General features: G+C 48.3%; 8 protein-coding genes across 8 annotated transcripts; 4 read left to right on the top strand and 4 right to left on the bottom strand.

Moving 5' to 3' along the window:
• Window positions 1-95: 95 nt before the first annotated feature.
• BO79DRAFT_178437 (mitochondrial 54S ribosomal protein uL15m) lies at window positions 96-1431 on the bottom strand. The gene is made up of 2 exons (XM_025679984.1): window positions 1039-1431; window positions 96-927 (listed from the first exon to the last, which is right to left on the bottom strand). Exons 1-2 carry the CDS (start codon window positions 1365-1367, stop codon window positions 294-296), a joined length of 963 nt encoding a protein of 320 aa, XP_025536838.1. The 5' UTR covers window positions 1368-1431; the 3' UTR covers window positions 96-293.
• Window positions 1432-2241: 810 nt separating this feature from the next.
• BO79DRAFT_154578 (putative mucin) lies at window positions 2242-4255 on the bottom strand (the record flags this gene model as incomplete). The annotated part of the gene is made up of 3 exons (XM_025678754.1): window positions 2242-3392; window positions 3443-3716; window positions 3770-4255. 3 exons carry the CDS (start codon window positions 4253-4255, stop codon window positions 2242-2244), a joined length of 1911 nt encoding a protein of 636 aa, XP_025536837.1.
• Window positions 4256-5092: 837 nt separating this feature from the next.
• Window positions 5093-7070, top strand: BO79DRAFT_239554 (uncharacterized protein; the record flags this gene model as incomplete). The annotated part of the gene is made up of 5 exons (XM_025684927.1): window positions 5093-5173; window positions 5243-5303; window positions 6414-6550; window positions 6749-6783; window positions 6914-7070. 5 exons carry the CDS (start codon window positions 5093-5095, stop codon window positions 6993-6995), a joined length of 396 nt encoding a protein of 131 aa, XP_025536836.1. The 3' UTR covers window positions 6996-7070.
• Window positions 7067-9337, bottom strand: BO79DRAFT_231036 (uncharacterized protein; the record flags this gene model as incomplete). Its single annotated transcript, XM_025684131.1, has 10 exons — window positions 7067-7092; window positions 7267-7407; window positions 7761-7838; window positions 7880-7924; window positions 7965-8051; window positions 8122-8173; window positions 8260-8479; window position 8612; window positions 9086-9171; window positions 9303-9337. 10 exons carry the CDS (start codon window positions 9335-9337, stop codon window positions 7067-7069), a joined length of 771 nt encoding a protein of 256 aa, XP_025536835.1.
• Window positions 9338-14247: 4910 nt separating this feature from the next.
• BO79DRAFT_271775 (uncharacterized protein) lies at window positions 14248-15053 on the top strand. The gene is made up of 3 exons (XM_025687376.1): window positions 14248-14463; window positions 14538-14826; window positions 14915-15053. The coding sequence occupies exons 2-3, from the start codon at window positions 14538-14540 to the stop codon at window positions 14989-14991; spliced, it is 366 nt and encodes a 121-aa protein (XP_025536834.1). The 5' UTR covers window positions 14248-14463; the 3' UTR covers window positions 14992-15053.
• Window positions 15054-15062: 9 nt separating this feature from the next.
• Window positions 15063-15994, top strand: BO79DRAFT_40322 (uncharacterized protein). Its single transcript, XM_025689198.1, has one exon. The coding sequence runs from the start codon at window positions 15112-15114 to the stop codon at window positions 15652-15654; it is 543 nt and encodes a 180-aa protein (XP_025536833.1). The 5' UTR covers window positions 15063-15111; the 3' UTR covers window positions 15655-15994.
• Window positions 15995-19009: 3015 nt separating this feature from the next.
• BO79DRAFT_239553 (uncharacterized protein) lies at window positions 19010-20366 on the bottom strand (the record flags this gene model as incomplete). Its single annotated transcript, XM_025684926.1, has 4 exons — window positions 19865-20366; window positions 19736-19817; window positions 19058-19419; window positions 19010-19025 (listed from the first exon to the last, which is right to left on the bottom strand). Exons 1-4 carry the CDS (start codon window positions 19918-19920, stop codon window positions 19010-19012), a joined length of 516 nt encoding a protein of 171 aa, XP_025536832.1. The 5' UTR covers window positions 19921-20366.
• A 769-nt stretch (window positions 20367-21135) lies between these two features.
• BO79DRAFT_40303 (alternative NADH-dehydrogenase) lies at window positions 21136-23351 on the top strand. The gene is made up of 4 exons (XM_025689197.1): window positions 21136-21568; window positions 21648-21986; window positions 22040-23008; window positions 23070-23351. Exons 1-4 carry the CDS (start codon window positions 21214-21216, stop codon window positions 23141-23143), a joined length of 1737 nt encoding a protein of 578 aa, XP_025536831.1. The 5' UTR covers window positions 21136-21213; the 3' UTR covers window positions 23144-23351.
• Window positions 23352-23503: the final 152 nt, after the last annotated feature.

Here is a 23503-nt window from a genome sequence, read left to right as displayed (position 1 = left end):
GAACAAATGGTGGTGGCAGAGGGACTTGTATCTAGCTGAGATTTCAATCCACTGGCTAAATCTATACTATAAGGGAGATGTAATGTAAGAAAACCCACATATGTAGTATCTAGTAAAGAAAATGAAGAGTAAGTCAAGCCTAAATGTAATGAAACATATCCACAAGCATAACATAACATACAAGCATATTTATACAAGAGATGATAAACCAAAGAAACACTCAACAAAACGAAACCACAACATCATCTATACCTACATTCCCAACCCCTTCCAAATCCCCTCTGCTAAGAAAATCACCAAAGCCTATTCTCAGGCAAGACCTTCTCCTTCCTAACACCAGCAGCCGACTTCCTCTCCACCGGCGACCTAAAGAACAAACTAGGACCCTCCATCGGCTTCAACAAATGACTGAGGTACCCCCTATGCGCGGGATCCCTATAATACTCAATATCCCTTCTCTTAGTCGGATCAGGCAACCTATACGAATACCCCATCTCCTTCATAACCTTCGACTCAGTCAGGGCTTCCCCATCCTCCGCCACGGCCAACGCCTCACTCCCACTCTCCTTCGTCCAAGCCAAGGAGACAAACGGATGCATCTCGCGCTTCATGATCCTCGCAATAGCAGACTTGGTATAGAATCTCGTCGTGACGGATCCACCCGCCGCCTCGACAGCCGCGATCGCAGGCGCAGACGCCCTCGACACAACGATGTGAATCGGCTGCTTGAGCACACTGTCGACGGGGACCTCGTGGTCATCCTTCTCCACGCCCCGGCCGAGAAGCTTCACGCCCTCTTTGGTCTGGTGGATGCAGCGGGATTGGGCGAGTTCGCGGACCGTGATCGGGCGGGTTGGGTCGATGCGGCCTTGGTCGATCCAGGATTGGATTCGGTCGAGGTTCACGGGGGCGAGGTCGATTGAATGCCTGTACCATTATTATTCTCATTAGCATACATCCATACATACATCCATTTATTCTTTTGTTGTTTCACCTCCATCAAACTCGACAATGGGGGAGGATGAAGAGTAAACGTACACATTATTGAACCCCCTCTCACCATGCACCACAATCTCAGGCGTCTGACCACCATTAAACGCAGCGGGAACTTTACCATGCTGCTTTTGACCCTTGTGACCTCTTCCGGACGTTTTACCCTTTCCGGAGGCAGGACCCCGACCTCTTCTGATGCGCTTGTTGTAGGCGCCCTGCGTATCGGAGAGCGAGGCGAGGATGTGCGCGTTCCGGCTTTGTTGGTGGATAGGAATAGCTGCTTGGGGGAGGAGGAAGGCGGAGAGGAGGTTCGTTGTTGTAGTGGCCATTGGCCGCTGCCATTGGAAGGGCAGCAATTGGAGCCGGGGTGGCATGGTGCGGTGCTGTTGCTTGTGATGGGGTGGTGTTGATGGTTTGAGGTTTCTTCCGCGGACAAAGATCTTTCGTTTTCCGGGAGTGAGAGAGGGTTGGGGTTGATGCCTGAGGTGTGGATGGGATGGGTCGGTCGGGTCGGAGCGGAGGATTGGTCGGGCCGGGACTTTAGTATTTACTTACTACTACAGTATAGTACGCAACGGGTATTACGGTAGGTATTGTTTTGTTTGTAGGGGAAAATGAGATGTAATAAGTGAGTGACTTCTGGTGTAGGGTTCTTCTGTGTATGTGTGGTTTATGGAGATATGTCTGGTTTGGAGACTGATGGTTAGTATTTCTTTGGTTATTTAACTTAAGATCTGTCGAGTACATCTCACCGCTCGATTTGTCCGTAAGAATTTATTACCTGGAAGCGGTGAAAGCAAGAAGTCACCTTTAAAATCAACAATCTACTAGATGTCTACTACTGAGCAAAGGTATGTGTTGTGTAAGTTTTATATATTGAATATATTGAGCAGGCTTAGCCCGCTAGATCGATCTGCGATCGATCTGTAATGCAATGCAAGTAGACGTCAGTGTTAACGTACAGATACCACGCCATACCCATGCTTCGATAAATCAATCAGAATCCCTCCCATGGCCAAGTATGCAAACATATCCTTCCCAGTACAAAGGCCATCTATAAATGCAAACGCCGTCATAATGCTAGGTCATAACACAGAGTGAAGAAAGTTTTGTACAGTATACACAAGGGGGCAAACATGAACGACAAGTGTGCGAGACAAGCAAAGGAGAGAAAAGAATGCAAGCTTCTTCTCGTAAATCGTCGTAAAATCTAGTCGTAAAAAGTGTCTTTCGATAATGGCAAGTCATCTAATAGTTTGGGGTGGTGTGGAAGATCGGTTGCGGGAAGTGTCCATGCGGCCAAGCCTCAGGGTGCGAATATGGCAGCAAGCCCGTCTTCCGCTCAGACTTGCCAAGCGGCTGGTAGTGCATGTGCTCAAACGGGATGCGCTGCTGCTGCATAGACGTCGACGGAGGTGGGATCAACAACGTATTGACACTGCGAACCGGTCGGTAAGGCGAGTTTCGGTTTGCCAGGAAGAAGGTAGGAGAAAGGTGGTTTTGAGGAGTGTGAACGGAGTATGCAGAAACTGCGGGCGAGATTGTGCCCGATGTCATTGCAAACGGGCTGTTGTGGTGTCTGCTGGGGTCGGGCAGTGAGATGGATGTGTTGTACATTCCGTTGGCTACAGGTCCAACGGCAGTAGTAGGAACCGACGTCACAGGTGGCATCTGCGGAACCCAGTTCGCAGAAGGGTTGTAGACCGGGGGCATGACTCGACCGGAGGGGTTAAGTTGAGACAACGCCGGCATGGTAGGGGGAAGGCTGTGAGATGGGAAGTTCGGACGGGGGAGTCGCGAGACCGGTTCGGACATAGCCGGAAGGTGAGGGGGAACACCGGAGGAAGCCATAACCGGAGGCAAGGCCGGGATGCTTGTGAGAGCTGATGATGGGGGAAGTGACGGCATTGAGGTGAGCATGTTGTTTGGCATGGCTGTTCTCTTCGCTGGTGGCTCCTCCAGTGGCTCCTCACGGGACCGCTTCCGAGAGCTGGTGGCCGGTGGCAAGTCGCTCGGGAGCTGAGGTGCGCCAGTGTATGGCACGGCATTCATGGGAATAGCCCAGGGCTGCGAACGGAGAGGATCGGATGCGGGAGGCGATGGCAACTTTGTCGAAGGTGACGGCAACTGTGCCCGAGGAGACGGCCCCAAAGTGGGAGACACATTGAGAACTGGCGGAGTAGGGTGTTTCTCGTTCTTTTCGGAGGCTCGAGGTGCCTTGTTGAAGTAGTCCGTGAAAAGCCCGAGTTTGACGTGCCACTCATTCCATTCCTCTTTGGACACGAACAGGTTATAGCGAATGTTGCTGAGGAACTCCACCTCCATGATGTGGATTTCTTGGACTGTGATCCCGGAGACCTCTGCCCATGTCTTGTTGGTGTATGTGTTATCGTCGAGGACTAGACTCTGTCAGTTCTGTCCATAACCATTTCACGAGGGAGTGACATACATTTGTTGCCCAGCATGAGGGCAATGGTCATCAGCCGATACTCACTGCCTTTCTTTCCCCGCACACCCGGGTTGAACTTCTTCAACCGGTAGACGAAGAGCAGTGCCAATAAGATGACATTCTGGCTGACCTGCGTAGTTGACAAGATGTTTGTCACCCACTTTTGGAACGCAACAGCGGGAACTGCTTCTGGTGCAAGCGATGTGGTCGGGCTGAGGCGGTCCTCCACGGCCTTCAGTTTCGCGGTACTTTCGAACCAGAAAAGGCACGTCATCTACTGCCCAGTCAGCATCTTAGATCCAAGATGGATAGAAGAACCCAGCTTACCTGTGCTGCAAATTCAGCCAGGCTGCCTTTGCTATTGCTGATAGACGAAGGAATCTGGAGATACGACGCAACACCATTGGAGCTGGTTTTCTTCTGAGACTCTCGTTCGGAGGTCATGGTATCCTTGACCGGCGCTTGGTATTTCGGCTGGGACGAAGAGACCGCCCCGTTCGATACATCGGAGGACATGCGCGTATAATCAGACACCTTGGAATAGGGTGGAAGCTGATATCCATCAAGCTTGCCGCCATAGGAAGACGCCGGCAGAGCGCTGCAAGCGGTGACGCTATTCATGTCGTTCGGAGGGGTAGGTAGACCGTCCCTGAAGGGAGCAGTCCAGGTATAATCGGGAACTTCTGAAATAGCCTCAAGAGGTCGTTTCCTTGCGCTGAGCGAGCCTTCAGTCCGCGAGGAAGGAGCTATAGTAGGAGTGATCGGGTGGAGGGCGGGGAGATACGGCTTCGTTGAGAGGATCGGGAGAGACATATGGGTGGTATTTAAGGATGGCGTCAGGATTGAAGCAGTTGGATCGAGGATGGAGATGTAAAGGTAACACCCTTGTCAGAGAGCTCGCATTGGACTAGCTCTTAACCAAGTTGGTGTTATTCTTGAGTCGGGTGTTATTAAACACCGGGAACTTCCCAGATCTTCAAATTTCGGGCGTGGTATGCGGCGGTTTGTTGCGACAAGTCGAGACGATGGAAGCAACACACACGAGGTCAAACGAGGAAATCGCCGACAAAAGAATTGGGGTTCCAAGGGAATATCAGCCTGGCTGCGGGGGAGGAGTTGGTAGGATAGCAACAGCAGCGGATCCGGTGAATGCTGCTTTCCCAGATGGAATGAAGGCACCTAAGGGGGTGGGAATAATGGAAGCAGGGACCAAGAAAATAGGATAAAAAAGGATTATCACATAGTAAGTATATTAAAAGTCAACGAAGTGTAGGAAGGGTCGTAGTAGTTATAGAAAGTAGGTAGTAGTGACAGAAGAATGGATGATGAGGTTCTGGGTATAGATTGCAATAACTTAGGTTGCAAGTACAACCAGTTATAAAAAGGTATTATATCTCAGGTAATTCAAAGGGCAATTGAGACGATCATAAAGGAAAGTCAAGAGAGTTAATTTAGAACCAAAAAGGAAATCAAAAAAGAAAAGAAATTGAAGATGGAAATGAAATAAATAAAAAAGGCCTTGGATGGATAGAGAGGCCATAGAGGAGACGGAATCAATTGAATAAGGCCGAATAATGAAAATAAAAATAAAAATCAGGAAATTAATAAAAAAATAAAATAAAATAAAAAAGTAAAAGAAAGGTACTAATAATGAAGGATGAAGTCAAGACATCATCCTCCATCCAGCAAATGGCTAATCATCTTCAGAGCAACTCCGCTAGAGGAGCCAGGGTAGGCTAGTTCTCGTCCGGAGAAAGTGCTGTGCCCATACAGGATAGACAGAGTTTGACCCGGACGCAGGTCCAGAGGGTTGATCCTCCTTTCTGGCCTCGTTTGGGTCGGTTCCGGTTTGGCTGCCCGGGTTTGATTGTCTCTGCTTTGTCTTGAAGAGAATGAAATACCGGTTGATGTCAGAGCCACGGGGGGGGGGGGAACAAAGTGGATGCATGCTACGGAGTAGTGGAAGGGTAACAAGGTCAGCAGCCCTAGTCCAGATCCAGCGTTAGGTTCTAGTGTCTATAGGTCATTTTACTGGTCCAGGGAGGGAGAGAGGGGGGGCTTTTTTTTTTCGCCTTTGGGAGAGTACTAGAGAGAGTACTAAGAGAGGGGGGAGCAAAAAGGAAGAGGGGTGGAAATTCGGACAGCACCTCGCGCGGTCTTGGAATAATACGTGCCTGCTAACTCCGTAAGACCCATATCAGATCCAATAATAAGTCGGGTTTAGCGTCGCATTGCAACCGTCGTGGTGTGCCGCCCAGATTGGTCTTGCTTTTGGTTTATTTTCTTTTTTTTTTTTTTTTTTTCCTTTTCCTATTTTTGCTTTTTATTTCCACTTTCCTCACCCTGATTAGCTACTCACACCTGAGCATACTTAGTGTTTACTTATGCGTCTCCCGTTGCAGTTGGTCTTTCTATTCTAACTAAAACGGATCAAGATGCAGTAATCATCCTGAAAGCCACAAGAGGTCCTTACAACTACTACTATTACTATAGCAAAAAGCACCGACCGTAAAAGAAATAAAATAAATAAATAGGCAGAAGTGAAAATGTATTATCTCATGGAACATCAAATAAACCAAACACAAAACAAGATACCCACCCCCGAAGAAAAAAAATAAATAATGATGAAGATGATGATGAAATGAAATAGGAAGGAAGAATTAGGAAACGGAAAAGGGTAAAGATATCTTACACCAAGGGAGAAGGGGTGGGCATTGCTCAGCAGCCCCCGGGAGGCACGGGAGAGAGAGTGGACGAAGGGAGGTTTGTGCACTCTGAATGTGGTTGATCGCCAGTTCTAGTTCAACCAGGCGGAAGGCAAAGGAATGAAAACTTTCGGTACGGAATCGAACACTGCCTTCTGGTTGCTGCGTAATAATCAAACAATTCATACGGCATCCTTCCCGAAAAGCGTTAGCGTGGCCCCTTCACCTCATTAAAGTGCGCAGCAACTTGAGCTGGGGACAGGCAGGAGAAGGGAGGGGAGGGCAGAGCAAAGAGGAGAGAGGGCAGGCGGGGAGCATGGAATTATGGATCGCTGCGTACGGCAGCCGTAAGAGGGTCACGGTGGCTAAAACAGTTCTAGTTAGTCCGTGGTTGGTACTGGAGGTTGGTGGTCACTAAGGCGAGGCTTGCTTAGATCGGAGACTGGAGCATCCGCGAGGTGGTCAGTCACTTACTTAGTAAGGCGCCAGGCAAAACGCAGAAAAAGTCAAACGTTCAGTTGCCGGCAAGGCGGTGCTTACCTAGTGAGGTAGTGATGGCAAGGATAGTTACTCTGCAAAGGAAGTCTGGTACCGGGTTCAGCTGTGGGTGGCTCGGGTTGTCATGGGCAAAATGAAGTAAGTTATGTGCCAGACGTACGTAGTACGTACTTCCTTACAAAACAACACTCGCACCAGTCTCACTCACTCACTCACTTTACTTACCTCGCCCGTGTCAAGTATGGAACGGGTCCGAATAGATTGGGAGGTATGAGAACAGACTGAGTGGTTGGGCAGTCTGGTTGCAACTAAACTCGAAGTGGATTAACCCCTCCGACCCAGACAGGTAAGAGTTGCTCCGACGTATCGGTATTACCGATATAGTGTTTCTCCGTCGAGAGCACACACACACACACACGCATCACACACGCCCATCATCACCACTAACTACCCGGTCCATTTTGGACAATTTTGGGAAAACTTTAGCATAGGACGATATGTTAGTCTGGCCGTTTATCCACTCGCTGTGTAATGAGGGGGCCAAGGCAAGATGTTGCGTATCCATCATGTAGGCATGTAAGGCATGTGTGAGTACGAGAATTGGATGGATAAGCTGCACACAACGATCCAGAGAGGCGTAATGAACTGAGAGACCAATCATCGGAGGAGAAGCAAATGGCCGGGCTCCATCGATCTGTAAACACACAGCCAATCGCTGTGGACCTGAGCCTTTTCCACTCTGAATGGTTTGAGCCTGGAGAACTGGAGAACAAGGTGCTCAAGAAGCCACCCACCCACACACTACCCCCGTACCTTAGGCAGAGAGCCGGGAGGGCAGCTGAGACTGAGAAGGGAGCCACTCGCTAGGTACCACTAAGTTGGGCTCGGCACCACCAGAAGCAAGACGACGCGCCCCCCTTGTGACTTGACTTGTTGACTGCCAGGCCTGTTCTCTTTTCCCAAAGATCCTTCCAGTTAGTACTAGCGGGCATATGCGATAGTTGTAATGGAATAATGAATAGGTAATGGTGGATGACCGCGGGGCCAACCCGAAGTCTCCTGCGACTCACTTGCTGCGGACAGTGCCACATAGTAACATACCATACCCTATCCACCGCCCCTCGGGCGATGGATGAGGTGAGTAGTCCGTCGTCGTAGTGGTGGTGGTAGTATTCTAGTGAGAGTCATGACCACTTTTACCAGAAGGTTGTAGTAAATATCCACATGCAGACACCACCCGTCCAATCCGCGAGAGGGCACCACCAACTCTCGCCTGCGCCTTTTCCAGGTTCCTCTAACCCCCTTCTCTGCCGTCATACTCCGCCCGGCCGTAATGTTCCGTGTATGGACCGAACCATGAAATTGGGCGCACCGTTTCTGTGTCCTTCTACGAGCCCAGAAAAGTACTCCCTTTTACCGTAGTAACTTAGTCTCCAGCAATGAAATCCGATCTGGCCCATTCGTTGTTTCCGCCACCGGTTTGCAGCCACTGCGATGACTCGGTTTCGAGATGATAGGGCGCCGCTTGCTGGTCATTCCCGGCAGGCCAAAAAATAAAATAAACTTAAATATAACCAAAATACAAAAGTGTAAAAAAAAAAAAAAAAGGAGAACCCACCCATTTGGCCAAGGACCCATGCAGGCGCAGGCGGCTGTTGATTTGGCTTTCTTTTCTTTTCTGTACATCCTGTCAGCTGCTCGTGTACGTCCTTTATTATTGTCATTGACTTTTGCCGAAAGGAGGAACCCTATCATCCATGGTTTGATATCACCCACATTTGCGCAGATATCCGCGGCAGTAGTCCTGAAACTAACAATGGAGGGGGGTGCGCCGCTTGATCCAAGACAACATTCACACCATCCATCTTACCACTCCAGGGTCCCCTAGCATTGGTGAAGGACGCTAAAGTCCCTCCTTTGGTGGTCTCCAGGCCAGGAGAGCAAAATGAAGTAATAAAAAAAATACACTACCACTGCCGAGTAGTGCCAAACTACTACTTACTATTATTCACTGATGAAGACTTGCCATACCGTGGCTCGATGCAAACAAGGGGAAGAATGAAAAGGAGAAAAGTCCCTTGTAACACCGGCCGGTCGCACTTCCGATCACACTCTTTAGTGTATTATTCTTGCAAGTTGCGTCAATCAATATTATGTTCCGCAAATGGTACGAAGTATGCAGAGACCAGAGTGGGATGGTCGGGGCGAGAAGACAGGATGGAGTCCGACATTGGAGAAGTGCTGTATTATGGTTGGGACCATCATGGGGTGATTATGGAACTACTAGTGGCGACCAGGACAAGAGCGCTCTCTTCCTTCGTCCGACTTGTTGGCTGGCCATGGGTCGCGAAAACGCGCCATTGCTTCGAATCATTCCTGCCCGGCACGCGCTTCGAGTATAATTAGTAGTATTATTGACATTGATTATGATTTCATATACCTCGTACCGCCCGATGATCAGTAATAGTTGGCGGCTGAGTATTAATCTGTGTCTCATCTTGGGCCACTTCCGGACGCGTCTCGTTTCTGCGTTCGGGGCGGCGAGCTGACTTCGGGGTCTGATTGTCGACCGATGGCCCTCGAACTTTAGCTAGCTAGTAGCCTTGTGCGCGACGATTATCAAAGAGTCAAATCACGGAGGCTTTCCTATTCTTTACCTCGAACCCGAACAGGTTGGGGAATGACCATCCATATCGTTTGTCGCTAGCGTAACGATCGTTTCCTCTCCCTGTGTGAAGTAAGTGACTCTAGTTAGTTCCTTAGCAGGTGCTGCACCGTCGGAGGACTTCCCTCCCTGTCCCTAGACTGCCGTAGTAGTGTCCTTTTTTTCTTTTCTTTTACCCTTTCTCCATATCCACACACCCTATGCACGTACTACTAAAGTTCAGGGGAGGGGGGAAGAGTAATCCAAATCCAAATCTGATAGTTCAAGCATGGCGTTGAGAGAGTGCAAGGCCACAGGAGCAGATCAACTGAGTTGATTGATGGGGATGCGCATCCAGTCCAGCAGGCTCCAAAGGCCTCTCTCATTCGCTCGGTCATCCAAGTGCGGCTAATGATCAACCCCCGCCGCCCCTTGGAAAGACTGGGACTGGAAAGGAAACGAGCAGAAACCAGACCTCTCCAATCTCCATCCGCCGAGATTCAGAGGGAAAAGAACCGAACGTGTCCCGAGTTGTATGACAATCTCATCCCAGGAAAGGTGACAAAAAAGGGAAATGGCAACAGGCGCATTTCCTTTTTGTTGGAATTAATGGGACGTGAATCCCTGTCTAGGATTGGAGAAACACTATGGTGGTGTCTTGGACGGACTTTGATCTGATCATCAGTCCCAGAGTACTACTGTGTACCAGACTTACTTGACAATACGGTGGCCATCGGTTACTATCCATAGGTACCCTGCAGATGGGCTTGATATATGCCTTGCAAAGGAAGGATTCGTGCGTAATTAATGTTTGGCACCACAATATGCTCAAAAGGCCCGGGCAATGATAGTGCTTCGTCGGGCGAAATCCGCCTGGGATTATGGATTGATTGGCATTGTTGCGGAGCTCGTCCATACTTGTCGCTATAATTTTACCGAATCATATCGACTGCGTTCCATACTTCAATAATATAATGATGAGCGAGTCTTTTGACAGCGCTCCATCTGCTACCGATCGGGAGCTGATGAATAGTTTGGTTGATTCGTATTTCCCATTGATACCTGCAAGCAGAGCGGTTAGTTGTCCCCAGTCACATCATTTCACCATCATCTCTAAAACCACCACGACAATGCCAACTGGGGATCGACCGCAGATGAATTTGCGGGCGGAATCAGATGATGCTCCATAGGTTGGATGGAATCTTGATGACGACTCAAACCAACGTAGGTGGAAATTGGCGAAGATTTGGAAAGAAAGGGAAAAAGCAACTGGAAACTGCACGCCACTCAATGCCGTTAATGAAAAAGTGAAAGACTGATAACGTCTGGTCGCGGTGTATGTGGAGTGGTATCTACAATAGGGTGCTGTTTGGGTTTCGTATGGAGAATCGGAATAATCCCAAATAGTAAGTAGTCACTTTAGTAGTAGCATATTGTGTAGAACCCCTGATCTTTTCCCTTTGGCGCTTCTTGCACTTTTCCTGCCTTTTCGGGGTGGGTTTTCTAGGTTCCTTCTTCAACCTTCTTTTCCGAAAATAGTCGGTCAAGTCCGCGTCGCCTTAAGAAAGCACCGTAGGTAGTGATAGCTCCATAGGAAACCTCAACAAATGCATGGACGCCTCTCTGCACTTGCATATGAAAGTATGCCGCTCTGCATTCCAATTGGTATCACAGCCACTAGTTAGAAGTCTGGATAATCGCGGGTTATTCATTTGAGATGGGGGGGAAGAAGGGGGGGGGGGGAAAGATGGGTGAACCATCGAATCAGAGCGCCCGAGTGTACATGCTCTTGGTCTGTGTTCCTTTATTTTTGCAGCCTGGCTTTCTGGGTCATCACGACTCAAGCGCGATACGGTGTAACAAATAAACAGAGTGGGTTTTTGGTGTTCCAGAACTTCCGGCAGAAAAGGTGATGATGGGCTGGATGACGGTGTTGGAATTGGTTGTGGCTATTTCTGAGCTGGGAAATAAGTGGCACGCACGCTCCACTTGGATTTGATCAGTGCAAAAAAAAAAAGAGTAACTAGACTACTTTTGTACGTAGATACTGACTGTCTCTCCTCTCTCTCTCCATCCCATACTCGATTAGTCCACCAACCCCGACCTTAACTTACTACTCACTAATGAAGATGACTCCGGCCCCCTTCGCTTTTTCAGTCTCAAACCTTCAAGGTCCATCCGGCATCCAGAATCCAGATGCGAAAACTGGGGCTGGTGGGAATCCTTGGGTCGTTTTGTCACCCGAGCACTCGGGCGCAGCGACGGGCACAGGCAACTAATTGTGCTAAACGAACAAACGGGGGTAGTTGACGCGGCGATCGAAACTTGAGAGTGATGCCATACTGGGTAAAAGAAAAGTCTCCAGCCTTCAATAATGAAGCCCCATAGTTAGTTATACGCTGCTCTTGGAGGATCTGACATAACTCGGGTAAACTGGTGGACTTGGACTTCCAGACTACCGTGTTCAGTATTCACAGTATCCACTGAACTTCTTGGTCATTGCTCGGAAATAGTCGATGACTATGGAGCTGCTGCTCAAATATAGTCCCTTCGTAAGCCAAACAGTAATATGCCAGAGTTAGGAAGTCGTTGAGTCTTCCGAACAACACTCCAGACACCGACCACCACCAGCTTAAGCTTTTTTCCTTTTCGGAACACTAATTCTTTTACATTCATATTTATTTTTCCTTTATTATTTTACTTTTTCGTTATGTTCTTTTTTCCTGCTGATTTTCTTTGCCTTGGCGCCTGTCGAATCTTACCTCGAACAAATTCATCTCCCTGACTGGCCATTTTGGGTTCAATGGATCTTCTGCCCCTTCTTGCAACTAATCTTGTCATTAGGCCGAACATTCATCTCAACCAGATATCTGGACCAATGATATCCACTTTCACAGGTGCTGTCATCTGCCGACTCCTCCATGGTGGTCCTTGAGACGCGAGAAGAGCGCAGAAAATGAAAAAAAGGAAGCTCTCAGGCCTATGGTCATTAGTGCTACGTATTAGCCATAACGCATCGTATAGTCGCAAGTCAAAGTGCCTTGATGATGAGCCAACGAATAAAGGCTCACTTGCCATGGCACATGTCCACCCACTCATACTACTACTACCTTGCTATATTCGAGTGTACATCCAATGTCCGGTTGCGGTAGAGAAATCGAGATGGTCACCGCCAGAATTAATCATCACAACACCAGAGTAGATAACTAACTAGTTGCTACGGATGTCGCTTCTGCAATCCGAACAGCACTAAAGCAGCAGAAGCAGCTACTGCTGCTGGTATTCACTAAGTGCCAAGGAACCTTCCTGGTCGCCTGTTGCCAGCAAGTACTTACAACTTTTACCCGGCGCTCTAGACGATGTGACTTTGTCACTACCTAACCAGGGTGTCTCAGCATCATCCAGTTCGAATGTGGAACTAACCGCTTCCACCACTTCCGCTGATCTAGATCATCCCTATTAATCACATTATCATTATTCAATATGATGATTGAAGTAATCCTCCTTTTTTTTTTTTTTTCTCCCCTCTCTCTCTCTCTCTCTCTCTCTCCCTCTTGAACTATTCTGGTCATTCCTGTGGTACCCTGGACGGTGGTTCCGTTTCCCGACAGACTATGCACGTTCATTCGTGCAGAGGCCGCAACCAAATTCCTTCGATCCTGAACCGCCTTGGAAACCCATCGGCCTTCCTGATCGAGAAGGTATCTGGTCATCAATGACGAGGATGATGACGGCTCCAAGTGGTCATACTTAAATTACACAGAGTGCAGCCTAGTACAACACCAGCAAAAATGCATCCGATGCACATTTACCCTGTTCATCCGAGGTTTATTGTTCGTGATCCTCATTAACCCACCGGTGGTGAGTCTTCGTTGTGTATGGGGGGGGGTTCTCTTAACTTTCCGGGATCCCCTCCTCTGCCACACAATCATTGGGCGAGATGGGCCTTGGTTAGCATCTCGCGGTGTGTTGTCGGAAAAGTCGAAAGATAGTACTAGGATGCCTACGAAAGAAACAGATCGACACTGTCGAACATTATTAATGGGGTCGACAGTAATACTAATGGTTACTCGTCCTTGTACCGCGCGGCCCCGACTTGCAAATTGATTGCAGGAAACATCCGGATTACCCAGCATCTCGCCCTCATTAATAAGGATGGTTAGATAACTAACTATGCCGCGACTGTGGTCGGGACTAATCCAGTCTTCCTTCATGACTCGAATCGACCTAGTATATTGCATGAACCGGCCTGGCCTATCACTAGGTGGACTGGTCGGATAACGAAACTCCTCGGAGATTTTCTTATCACGCAAGTTGCCTGGATGGTGCCGCTCTAGCCCGTGGGTTGTCATTCCCATCCCCAGTTTTCATCACCTTGCACCTTCAATGTGTCCACGAGTGATCGCATCACCGGACTGTGTCAGGATAAAAGGACGTACGCAAGGACAAGTCCATAATTCGGAGATTTGCTCGATGCTGAAGATGAGCATTTTTCGGGCCCGTCCCTTCCCACCTTGCTGCCCTTCCAGGCTCCTTGCATCTACTCATCCTTGCGGCTCGATACTTTCTAAACAGCTAACATTGTGGAGGGTAAACAAACAACTCCTCATGGGGAGGATAAGCATGATACATCGCAACCACCGTGCGAGCTGATACTGCAGCTTAAGCTTTCATCTAAGCCAGGCATGTGTGCAAGCTTACTGCTGGCGACCGACAGGCATGACTGCTACGTGCTCTTCAAAACCAAGGACCTCGTCGTAGTCGAGACTCGATATCCCTTCGTTCTCCCTTGAAGGCGCCGTTGGACAGGCAGCGGTTGCTCCGGTTCAGTATGAGACGAGACCAACAATCCTTGCTCATGTTGAGCCACCATCGACCACGGCCCAAAGTCAACATGAAGGTTCGAATGCCGCCATCGTCAGTCTGACTTTCGATGCGAGGCATAGACTACTTCGTAGATTGCAACTTTCAAGGAACCAGGGGAACTCATCCGGTGGTCTGATTTACAAGCCGCCTGCAAAACCACCCTTATTCCTTCAGAATCCCGGATTTCGTAATCGTGATGAAGGTGACGATGATGATGAGCATACTACCAAGTAGAGCTCCTGGAAGATCAGGGAGGCGGCATACTGGATTGGTCAAGCCGAGGCTGCTCAGGAAGCACGCGGCTTATCGTCTGCTGGTTGACTTGCCGCTACGCGACCGTAGTTGATGATTAGCAATAAGCTCAGCGATGACCATTCGACAGATGGCTAGCTCAGCAGAACTTGATATCACCGTTTGCCTCTCGCGGTGGAGGCCGTCTTTTTTTGAGATCCATCACGATCACGAAGTCAACATTATTTACGGAGGCTTTGGCGGCATGTGCACCAGATGCATCCGTCGTAGCCACTGGAGCCTGAACTCAGCTAGGGTTCATCGCCCCGTCAAGGTTCCTCATTCGGGTTTTGTTCGCACTCTTGCCTCGCTCCTATGCTTCGCTGAAGATTGTCTGGAACGGATACCATTATGGGGAAGTATCGGAAGTTGGGGACTACGTATGTACGGCCTGAAACCTTCCCCGCCGGACTAAATCGAGGTCGTAGAATTTTGTTCACCAATAAACGTGCTACTTCAAGTGGCAAGCCTCGTTTCTGTCGGGTTTTACTTTACGGCCTTGCCTTGGGAGGAGTATCTATACCGTATGCTACAGTACCACCTGAGAAACCCTCCATGGAGACACACACACACACACACACACACACACACACACACACACACACCCTTCTTTCCCCCCAACTTACACTACGCCAGCTGAACGAACATCTCCAAAAATTAAGGAAATGATGTATCGATCTCTTCTGTTGGAGTCAGTCCTCCCTTACGAAACTCGTCTCACCATCAGACCTTCATCCACCCTGGAACCACACATCCCTAGCACGGCATACCGTTCACCAACATCCGTCCTTCGTTACTTCTATCCAGGTAGAGTTATTGCTGCGAAATCATCCACCTTTTTTACTCTCCGTGGCAGCAGTCTCCGCTCCACGCAAGAAGAAGAAAACAAGCCGGGAGGGACACCGAGCCACCGACAACTTTTCACCAACCCCGTTGGTAGCGTAGTAAAAGTACCAAAATCTCTTGCCCCTGGTTCATGGAACAGGATAGGTAGTACGTATTCCGATCTCTCACCCCTGCCCACTAAGAGAAGGACTATATACCGGTCTCAGTATGATCTGGATTCTTCCCTCCCCCTCCCTCCTCCCCTCCTCTACCCACTCGATGTCGATGTCAATACCACCGCGACTGCTGCGGCTGCTCTACATACTCGAGGAAGGGGTGTGTTCTTAACCCAACCCGGAAATACCCATCGCATCCATCCATGACCCCCATGCGAACGTTTATCATCAGGAAAACATTAATTAATTAGTTACCAACCACCATCCATCAAGTAAATGACCTAAATTGATCACACCTTTCGCTGGTGCATTAGATGCTGCGATCGTCGTCGCTTTCTGAGATGCTGACCGCGTCTGTGGTGGGCACCTTTTTCCCATTCCTGCTCAGATGAATTGGACTCAGCCGGTGGTTGACTATCAGCTGGCTGCTTGCTGGCTTGGAGTCAAAAAGTAGTTAGTCCTGGACACGCTGGCTGTTGAACGCTTACCAGTCAGTGCCTTGGTCTCTTTCTTTCCACGCTTGTTCGATTCTAGACCATGTGCTCGGATTACTATGCGTATTGTTTACTTCCTTTGCTTTGCTCCTTCGTATGTATTATTATCTGTCGACCTAGTTAGTTAGTTAGTTCAAGCTTGTAGGACAGGGCAGGGCAGATAGTTAGTTGACTTGTTCCTCGGCTGACTTGGTCTCAATAATGATATCGATGGGTGTTAATTTACACTAAACCTTGGAAGTCTGGACTATACACACTCACTCACTCACTCACGTTTAGGTTTGCATATATTTACTCCGCAGGTCCGTGAGATCTCACGGCCCTCTTAGTCTTAGCCAAGTTCAACACGGCAGCATTTCCATACTAACATATGTACATAGGTACATGAACTTTCTCAGCTAAGAGCCACTTCGAGAGGTGAGTACCTCGTGATAGGGAAGCATCAGAAAGCAGAAAAAGCAAACAAGCAACCTGAAGAGAAAGAAACAGCTGCCTGACAGCCTCGCAGACCAACAGTAGACCACTGCACCCATGATAAGAGTAACATACATGTGCTTACTCATTACCTCACTTCTCCTTGTGGGTGGGTATGTTGATGTCTGTCTTGAGTAGTTACGGATAATGTATGTCCAACCCTTCATTAATTCCACCTTAGACGGGGCGGCATTATCGATCATGATTACTTCTTTATTCTCATTGCCTACTGCTCATTCTCATTTGATGATATTGGAATGGGTTGAGCGGTGATGCCTGAGTTACATATAACTATTAATTGATGGATATGATTCGATGGCAGTGTCAGCCGGTAATACTGTATACTAAGTAAAGGCTATGTATGGATGCCAGGTAGCTAGCTAGCTGGCTGGCTAGGTAAGCTAAGCTAGTAGAGTAAGTAAGTACGTAGCTTTGACTGGCTTTCGTAAGGCATATGTTCTGTTTTGTTCTTTGTTCGTTGTCGATGGATGATGATGATTTGCATCTGGTAATTGGCTGCAACATACCATGTAGTGAATGGATGGATAGGCAGTAAGTAGGTGTCTACTTATAAACTTGTTTTCTTATCATATCAATACTGCTGGATTTACTTTTATCATGACAGTCTGTGTTATTGGTGGTTGATGCGTAGCTTACTTGGCTTGTGCTGAGCTGGGCTGGGTTGGGCAGCTCTAAGGTCATGACTGCTTGTGGTATGCTTGCTGCGAACACCGCGGACATGAAATTGTATAGTCCGTTTTGGTCTAATTTGCTATAGGGGAAGGAATATTTGGTGAAGGTCGGAATTAGTATGCTGCGAGTTAGTTACTAGTGTATATTCTATTTGTTATACAAGTGTGTATCCTCCACTTTATATATTCATCTAATAGCATCACATTGCAACAGCAGCGGAATGATAACTACTAGTAGCACTTGAGAGTATTTAGTCTCAGCTACCATTTACAAGTGAATCACTGATGTGTCTATCTATACTACTCAGATCTAATCAAACTGATGTACTAGTGGGCCGATATTTCATAAATGGTATCCATTGTGCTCCTGTACACGAGTAGTAGATAGTTATTTACAAGTACTATATAACGGTCATAGTCTATGTACTTACTAGGTTGATATGACTTCAGTGCTTATATATATACTATCGTCACAGCAAAGAGTCCACTTGTAAACCTGTCCCTCGCCGATTACCAGGCTAACAGGATCATCGGCACTTCAATAAGTTACTAGTGCTATCACCAGTTTCCAGGACTCAGTGAAAATCCTAATCTTATATGATACAAGAGCACCGGGGTACCTTAGAGAAAAAACAGTCCTATTCAATCCAAATTAGCTACTACTCTCCTATGATAAGTATCAAAAGAAATAGTAGTGCTATATATACTAGCATCATGATATCACTATATATAAATAAATACTACCTTGATAGTACTACATATTATGAGAAAGTAGTACAATATTCATAACTATTCATATAATCAACCATCATGCTTGAAGCTCTGATACACCGAGCCCAACTGCTACAATATATTCATGCACTATCCAAGTTTCTATAACCTTTTATTCAAACCGTGAGACTTCATCAGGGTGGTATCCTGTCCTAGCAAATCAACGTATGTAAACATAATATACACGTTATCTGTGTCGAAAGGTAAGTTGGTCAATCTTCGGCGGCTGGTATGGTGGTTATTGTTACGTAGAAGAATATATATATATATATATATATGTATATGATAGTAGAGTACACAGCGTAACTTCGCCTTCGTAGTGAGGCCGTGTCTTCTTCAATGCCGCGTCCAATATATATAACTATATATTCCAGTAGTCCCTGATAAGTATGAATGAAGTCAACTGGAGATGCTAGATGCCTACCTCGAAGAAGCTACATTTTAGTTTCTCTTGCTGTCTGATTATATAAAGAGGCAATTGCTTAGCCATGATGGCGAAGGTAGCTTAACATATATATTACAAACTCCATGGTGGAGGATAGAAGCCTCAAAGCCTCAGATAAGAAAGAGACGGAGGTCTTATTCGATGTAGCGTGCTCAGAGAAATTGATTGATACCTTGAGAACCTGAAATGGTACTAGGTAGAATCGCGTTAACATATTCATATCTATTACAGTAATACATCGACAACTTCTATCTCTCTTCTTATTAACTATCTTAAACGAAGTCCATCAATATATAAAGGACTGTAAAGAAGATGATCATGGAAGTAATTCTCTTGTATTTTACTATATATAAAGTAGTGAGAACAAACCTAGTCGCTATTGAGCTAGACAATGGGCCATCAGAACGAAGTGATTCTCAATAACGGCGTATCATGGTATGGAAGGGTTGCTGTTGGTCACTCAGTGCATCACAGGATTCAAGGAGATTTCTATATATGCGTTCCACATATACCTCTGCAATATAATGTGAGTAACGACTATACAGGTCACTATTATGACTGGTATGCAGGTTAGTTGCTGCTGGAAGGTACTAGACCGGACCAAAATTTCCACGAAAGTCGAACCATATACGCAATTATACAGTCTGCATAGCGCTACATGCTTGCTCCTTGCATTATACAACCTCTCACATCAACTCCCCTCTATGACCTACCAACATATGCATATAAGCCACTGGAATCGGACAAACAGCAGGGATAGGGTTCGGCATTGTGTCCGGACAAGACCTAAAGATGGGTACCCAATAACCGCCGAGGTGGCTTGTGGTTGTACAAATACAACTGCAGATGCTCCTAGTTGGATCGCCGACTGACAAGTCAGATATGTTGTACGTGAGACAATTGTACTACATGCTCGGAGTTGCGGTATGGAGTGCCGAACATCAAGCACACCAGAGCATTTTTGAGCGATAGTATGCCCGGTATATGTTGTGTGCGATGACCATTCGCCTTGGATTCGTTTGTGCATAACCATACAATACCGTGCCTTGTTTATGCGTTCTTTGTATGCAAACCAGGACCGTAAGAGTCGTCGCCACTGGACGATCGTTGGTGTTACATTGCATTGAGGTAGTCGTTACTTCGAAGATCGCCAAGGGACTGGCCGCTTCTTCCATTGGTGTGTCCCTTACTGAACGGGAATACTTTATCTGTTTACCAAACTGTTAGCTTGAGACTGGGCCAGTTTTTAACCGCAAATCGAGCAGCAGCCTGTGGTTCAAATGGGAGCATCTCATGAGCGAGTGTCTCCGGCCAACAAGCATTGGGGTAATCTGTATTGTAGGGGAAGCTTTCAGAAAACATGACGGTCCGTCTCCCTTATGATCGAGGTGTTTATCTTTCTATAGGCGAACCCTCTTGACGCGTGTGGGCACCACATGTTTCCTGCTAGCTGGGCCTGAGTCCAACGCGGATTCCAGGAACCCCACATAAGTCCTTATTGGTCGGTTCGAATATCGTGCAAGCGGCCGATGGGAGCATACGGGATAGAAGCCGCGACATTCGATATTGCACGCAGAGTTGGAAAGATGGGCAGCATTGGCTTAGGAGGGCAGGCGATTGCAAATGCCGGCAATGAGAATCGACTTAATCGAGGCAACCGCTCTTGTGGGTATGTGGGTCAAAAACAGCACAACGAGGCCATAGCAATCTGGCCTGATAGCATCTTAGCAGCACCACAATCAGCCCAGGCGTGTATGATCGACCGCAACCACGGGAATTAACGGACTTGGGAATCGATTCGAATGGAGGGAAACGGGCGATTGAGGAAAAGTGGAGCATCAGAATCCCCGGATTCTCCTCGTTCTTTTGGTTTGGAGCTTAGAGGCCAGTGGTGGAGTGACAGAAGTGGATGTCAAACGACACTGGGGATTCTCTAGTCGTTCTAGATGCGGGAGAAGCCGGGGAGGATCTCGGGAAGGACCGTGTGTTCCAGCTAGACGGGTGGCGGATGAGTCAGCGCGACAGTGGTCCAGACCGAAAAAGGAAAGCACGATGGGCGACAGAATCAGGAAAGAGCGGGCGGGAATGCATGGAAGAGCTGCAGGAGAATAAATAATTATACGGGATAGACAGAGAATAGTTAGGGAATAAATCAGTGGATCATTCAATATTCCATCTTGCCTATCATTCCATCGGGAAGAAGGAGTGATCCATCTAATCCCGAGCAGAGAGACAATGACGGAAACATTTTTAACTCCAGTATACAATCGTCATTCATAATCGATGAGTGATGTCTAGACATTAGCAGCTGCTTAGGGTAAATGTTTAGAATAAAAGCCTCAAGAATGATTATGCCTCAGGAAGGGAAGTGCGTTTTCCCCTCACGCCTAATTTCTCCCCACTAAGTAATCTTTTCCCCTCACGCAACTATTATTCCTCCTCTCTCCAATTTTTTTTTTTTCCTCATCTCCAACCCGCCACATGTGAAATAAATGGCAAAATAGTCTCTATACCCAAGCAGGAATGAAAAATTCTTTGAACTAGGTTTTTTCTTGCTTTCCACTGGAACCCGGCTGACCGAGCACCCACTTGGCTTACGGTCGAGCCAGTCGCGTCTGGTGCCAGAAGGAGAAAATTAGCCGCCCTACGATCCCCAGCCAGAGCACACCGATTCGCCCAAAACAGCTAATTGACACAGTCATTTTTTCCTGTGCTTTGCTTAACGCCGGTGATTTTTCCAGTGGGCGAACCCTTTATCCATACTTGGGTGTTCAATTTCTCTGAATCACTTCTTTTCCTCTTACTCTTCTCTTTCCCAACCCACTCTCCACTCTCCCCTCCTCCCCCCTAACCCTTCGCCTTTTGGCTCAGGTGCGACTACCGCCCGACAATGGTTGGAAGTACGCTGGCGATCCGCTCCAAGATGGCCTCTCCCTCCGCCGCTATGCAGTTGTCGTCGCTGTCGCGCAGGTCGCTCTCGACGCGACCCCAGATCCTTCGTTCCGCACGTCCCTTGAGACAGCAGCAATTCCAGCGCTCTGCTCGTCGCTCCTACGCCGATGCTGCGCCCGCTGCCCCGACCCCCAAGCCCAAGAAGCGCTTCAGGTTCTTGCGCTGGACCTGGCGTTTGACCTGGCTCTCCACTATCGGTGCGGCCGGTGCTCTGGCTTACAGTGTCTATGAATTGCGCCATCCCGCCGAGCAGATTAAGCCTGACCCGACGAAGAAGACCCTTGTAATCCTGGGTAGGTTTCTTGCACCCTGTGTCGCTTATCGTGACACGATCGCGGCCGAACAGCAACTTACGAGTCATTCCCTAATCAGGTACCGGATGGGGTACTGTTTCCCTACTGAAGAAGCTCGACACTGAGAACTACAATGTTGTCGTCATCTCTCCCCGCAACTACTTCCTTTTCACTCCTCTCCTTCCCTCCTGCACGACTGGTCTGATTGAGCACCGCTCCATCATGGAGCCGATCCGTAACATCCTCCGTCAGAAGACCGCCCACGTGAACTTCTACGAAGCCGAAGCCACCAAGATCGATTACGAGAAGCGTGTCGTGTACATCAGCGATGACTCTGAGATCAAGGGAGACATCTCCCACACCGAGGTGCCCTTCGACATGCTCGTCGTTGGTGTCGGTGCTGAAAACGCAACCTTCGGTATGTAATTCATCGCTCACGCCCGCCACGGATCGCACTCTAACGATAACTAGGTATCCCCGGTGTCCGCGAGAACTCCTGCTTCCTGAAGGAGGTCGACGATGCCCAGAAGATCCGCAAGCGCATCATGGACTGCATTGAGACTGCTATGTTCAAGGACCAGACTGAAGACGAAGTCAAGCGTCTTCTCCACATGGTTGTGGTTGGTGGTGGCCCGACTGGTGTCGAGTTCGCCGGTGAGCTGCAGGACTTCTTCGAGGATGACTTGAAGAAGTGGGTTCCTGAAATCCAGGAGAACTTCAAGGTTACCCTCGTTGAAGCTCTCCCCAACGTCCTTCCCATGTTCTCCAAGCAGCTTATCGACTACACCGAATCGACCTTCAAGGAGGAGAAGATCTCTATCCGCGCTAAGACTATGGTCAAGAACGTCACCGACAAGTACATCGAGGCTATGGTCACCAACCCTGATGGATCCAAGTCCATCGAGCGTATTCCCTACGGTCTGCTGGTTTGGGCTACCGGTAACGCTGTTCGCCCCGTTGTCCGCGATCTGATGAACCAGCTCCCTGCCCAGAAGGACTCGCGTCGTGGTCTTGCTGTGAACGAGTACCTCGTCGTGAACGGCGCTGAGAACGTCTGGGCTGTTGGTGACTGTGCTATCACCAACTACGCCCCTACCGCCCAGGTTGCCAGTCAGGAGGGTGCTTTCCTTGCCCGTCTCTTCAACACCATGGCCAAGACCGAGGCTATCGAGCAGGAGCTGAAGCAGCTGTCTGATGCTCAGGCCCAGGCTAAGGGTGAGGAGCGTGACCAGGTCTTTGACGCGATCCGCGAACGCCAGAAGCAGCTGCGGAGAACCAAGCAGATTGGTCCCTTCCAGTACTCTCACCAGGGTAGCATGGCTTACATCGGAAAGGAGCGCGCTGTTGCGGACATCAGCTGGCTGAGCGGCAACATCGCCAGTGGTGGTACCATGACCTACCTCTTCTGGCGCAGTGCTTACCTGAGCATGTGCTTCAGCAGTAAGTAACCTTTATTCAACTTTATGTGCAATTATGTGGTTCTAACTGACAATCTTCACAGCTCGCAACCGTGTCCTGGTCGCCGTCGACTGGATCAAGGCCAAGCTGTTTGGCCGCGACGTCTCTCGGGAGTAAATCCTTCATTAAAACCTTTGGAAACTCTGTATCACCATCAGCAGACATGCTACGTCCATGATTTCGAAGCGATAACCCCTCTTTTATTATTGAATTCCATCTCTTTCTCATCATTCTTATCTCCACCCCCCTTCCTTGACGCCACTCCAATGACCATCCTCTTCCTTGACCTAAATGGGAACCTTTCCCCCCCCCATTGTCTGTCACACTTTGCTCCGCAGGAGCATATTAATGACGATCAAGAGAGCACACACTACACCAAGAAGCTCTGCTGTGATCTATTGCAGCGTCCATAATGGGTGACTCCATATAAAAGCGCACATAGATCACTTCGACTTGGTCATCATTCCATTCGTCTTT

This window comes from Aspergillus costaricaensis (assembly GCF_003184835.1).
Source record: "Aspergillus costaricaensis CBS 115574 unplaced genomic scaffold BO79scaffold_28, whole genome shotgun sequence".
NCBI lineage: Eukaryota > Fungi > Ascomycota > Eurotiomycetes > Eurotiales > Aspergillaceae > Aspergillus > Aspergillus costaricensis.
Note: the sequence above shows the minus strand (reverse complement) of the source record. Positions and strands in the feature narration are given on the sequence as shown.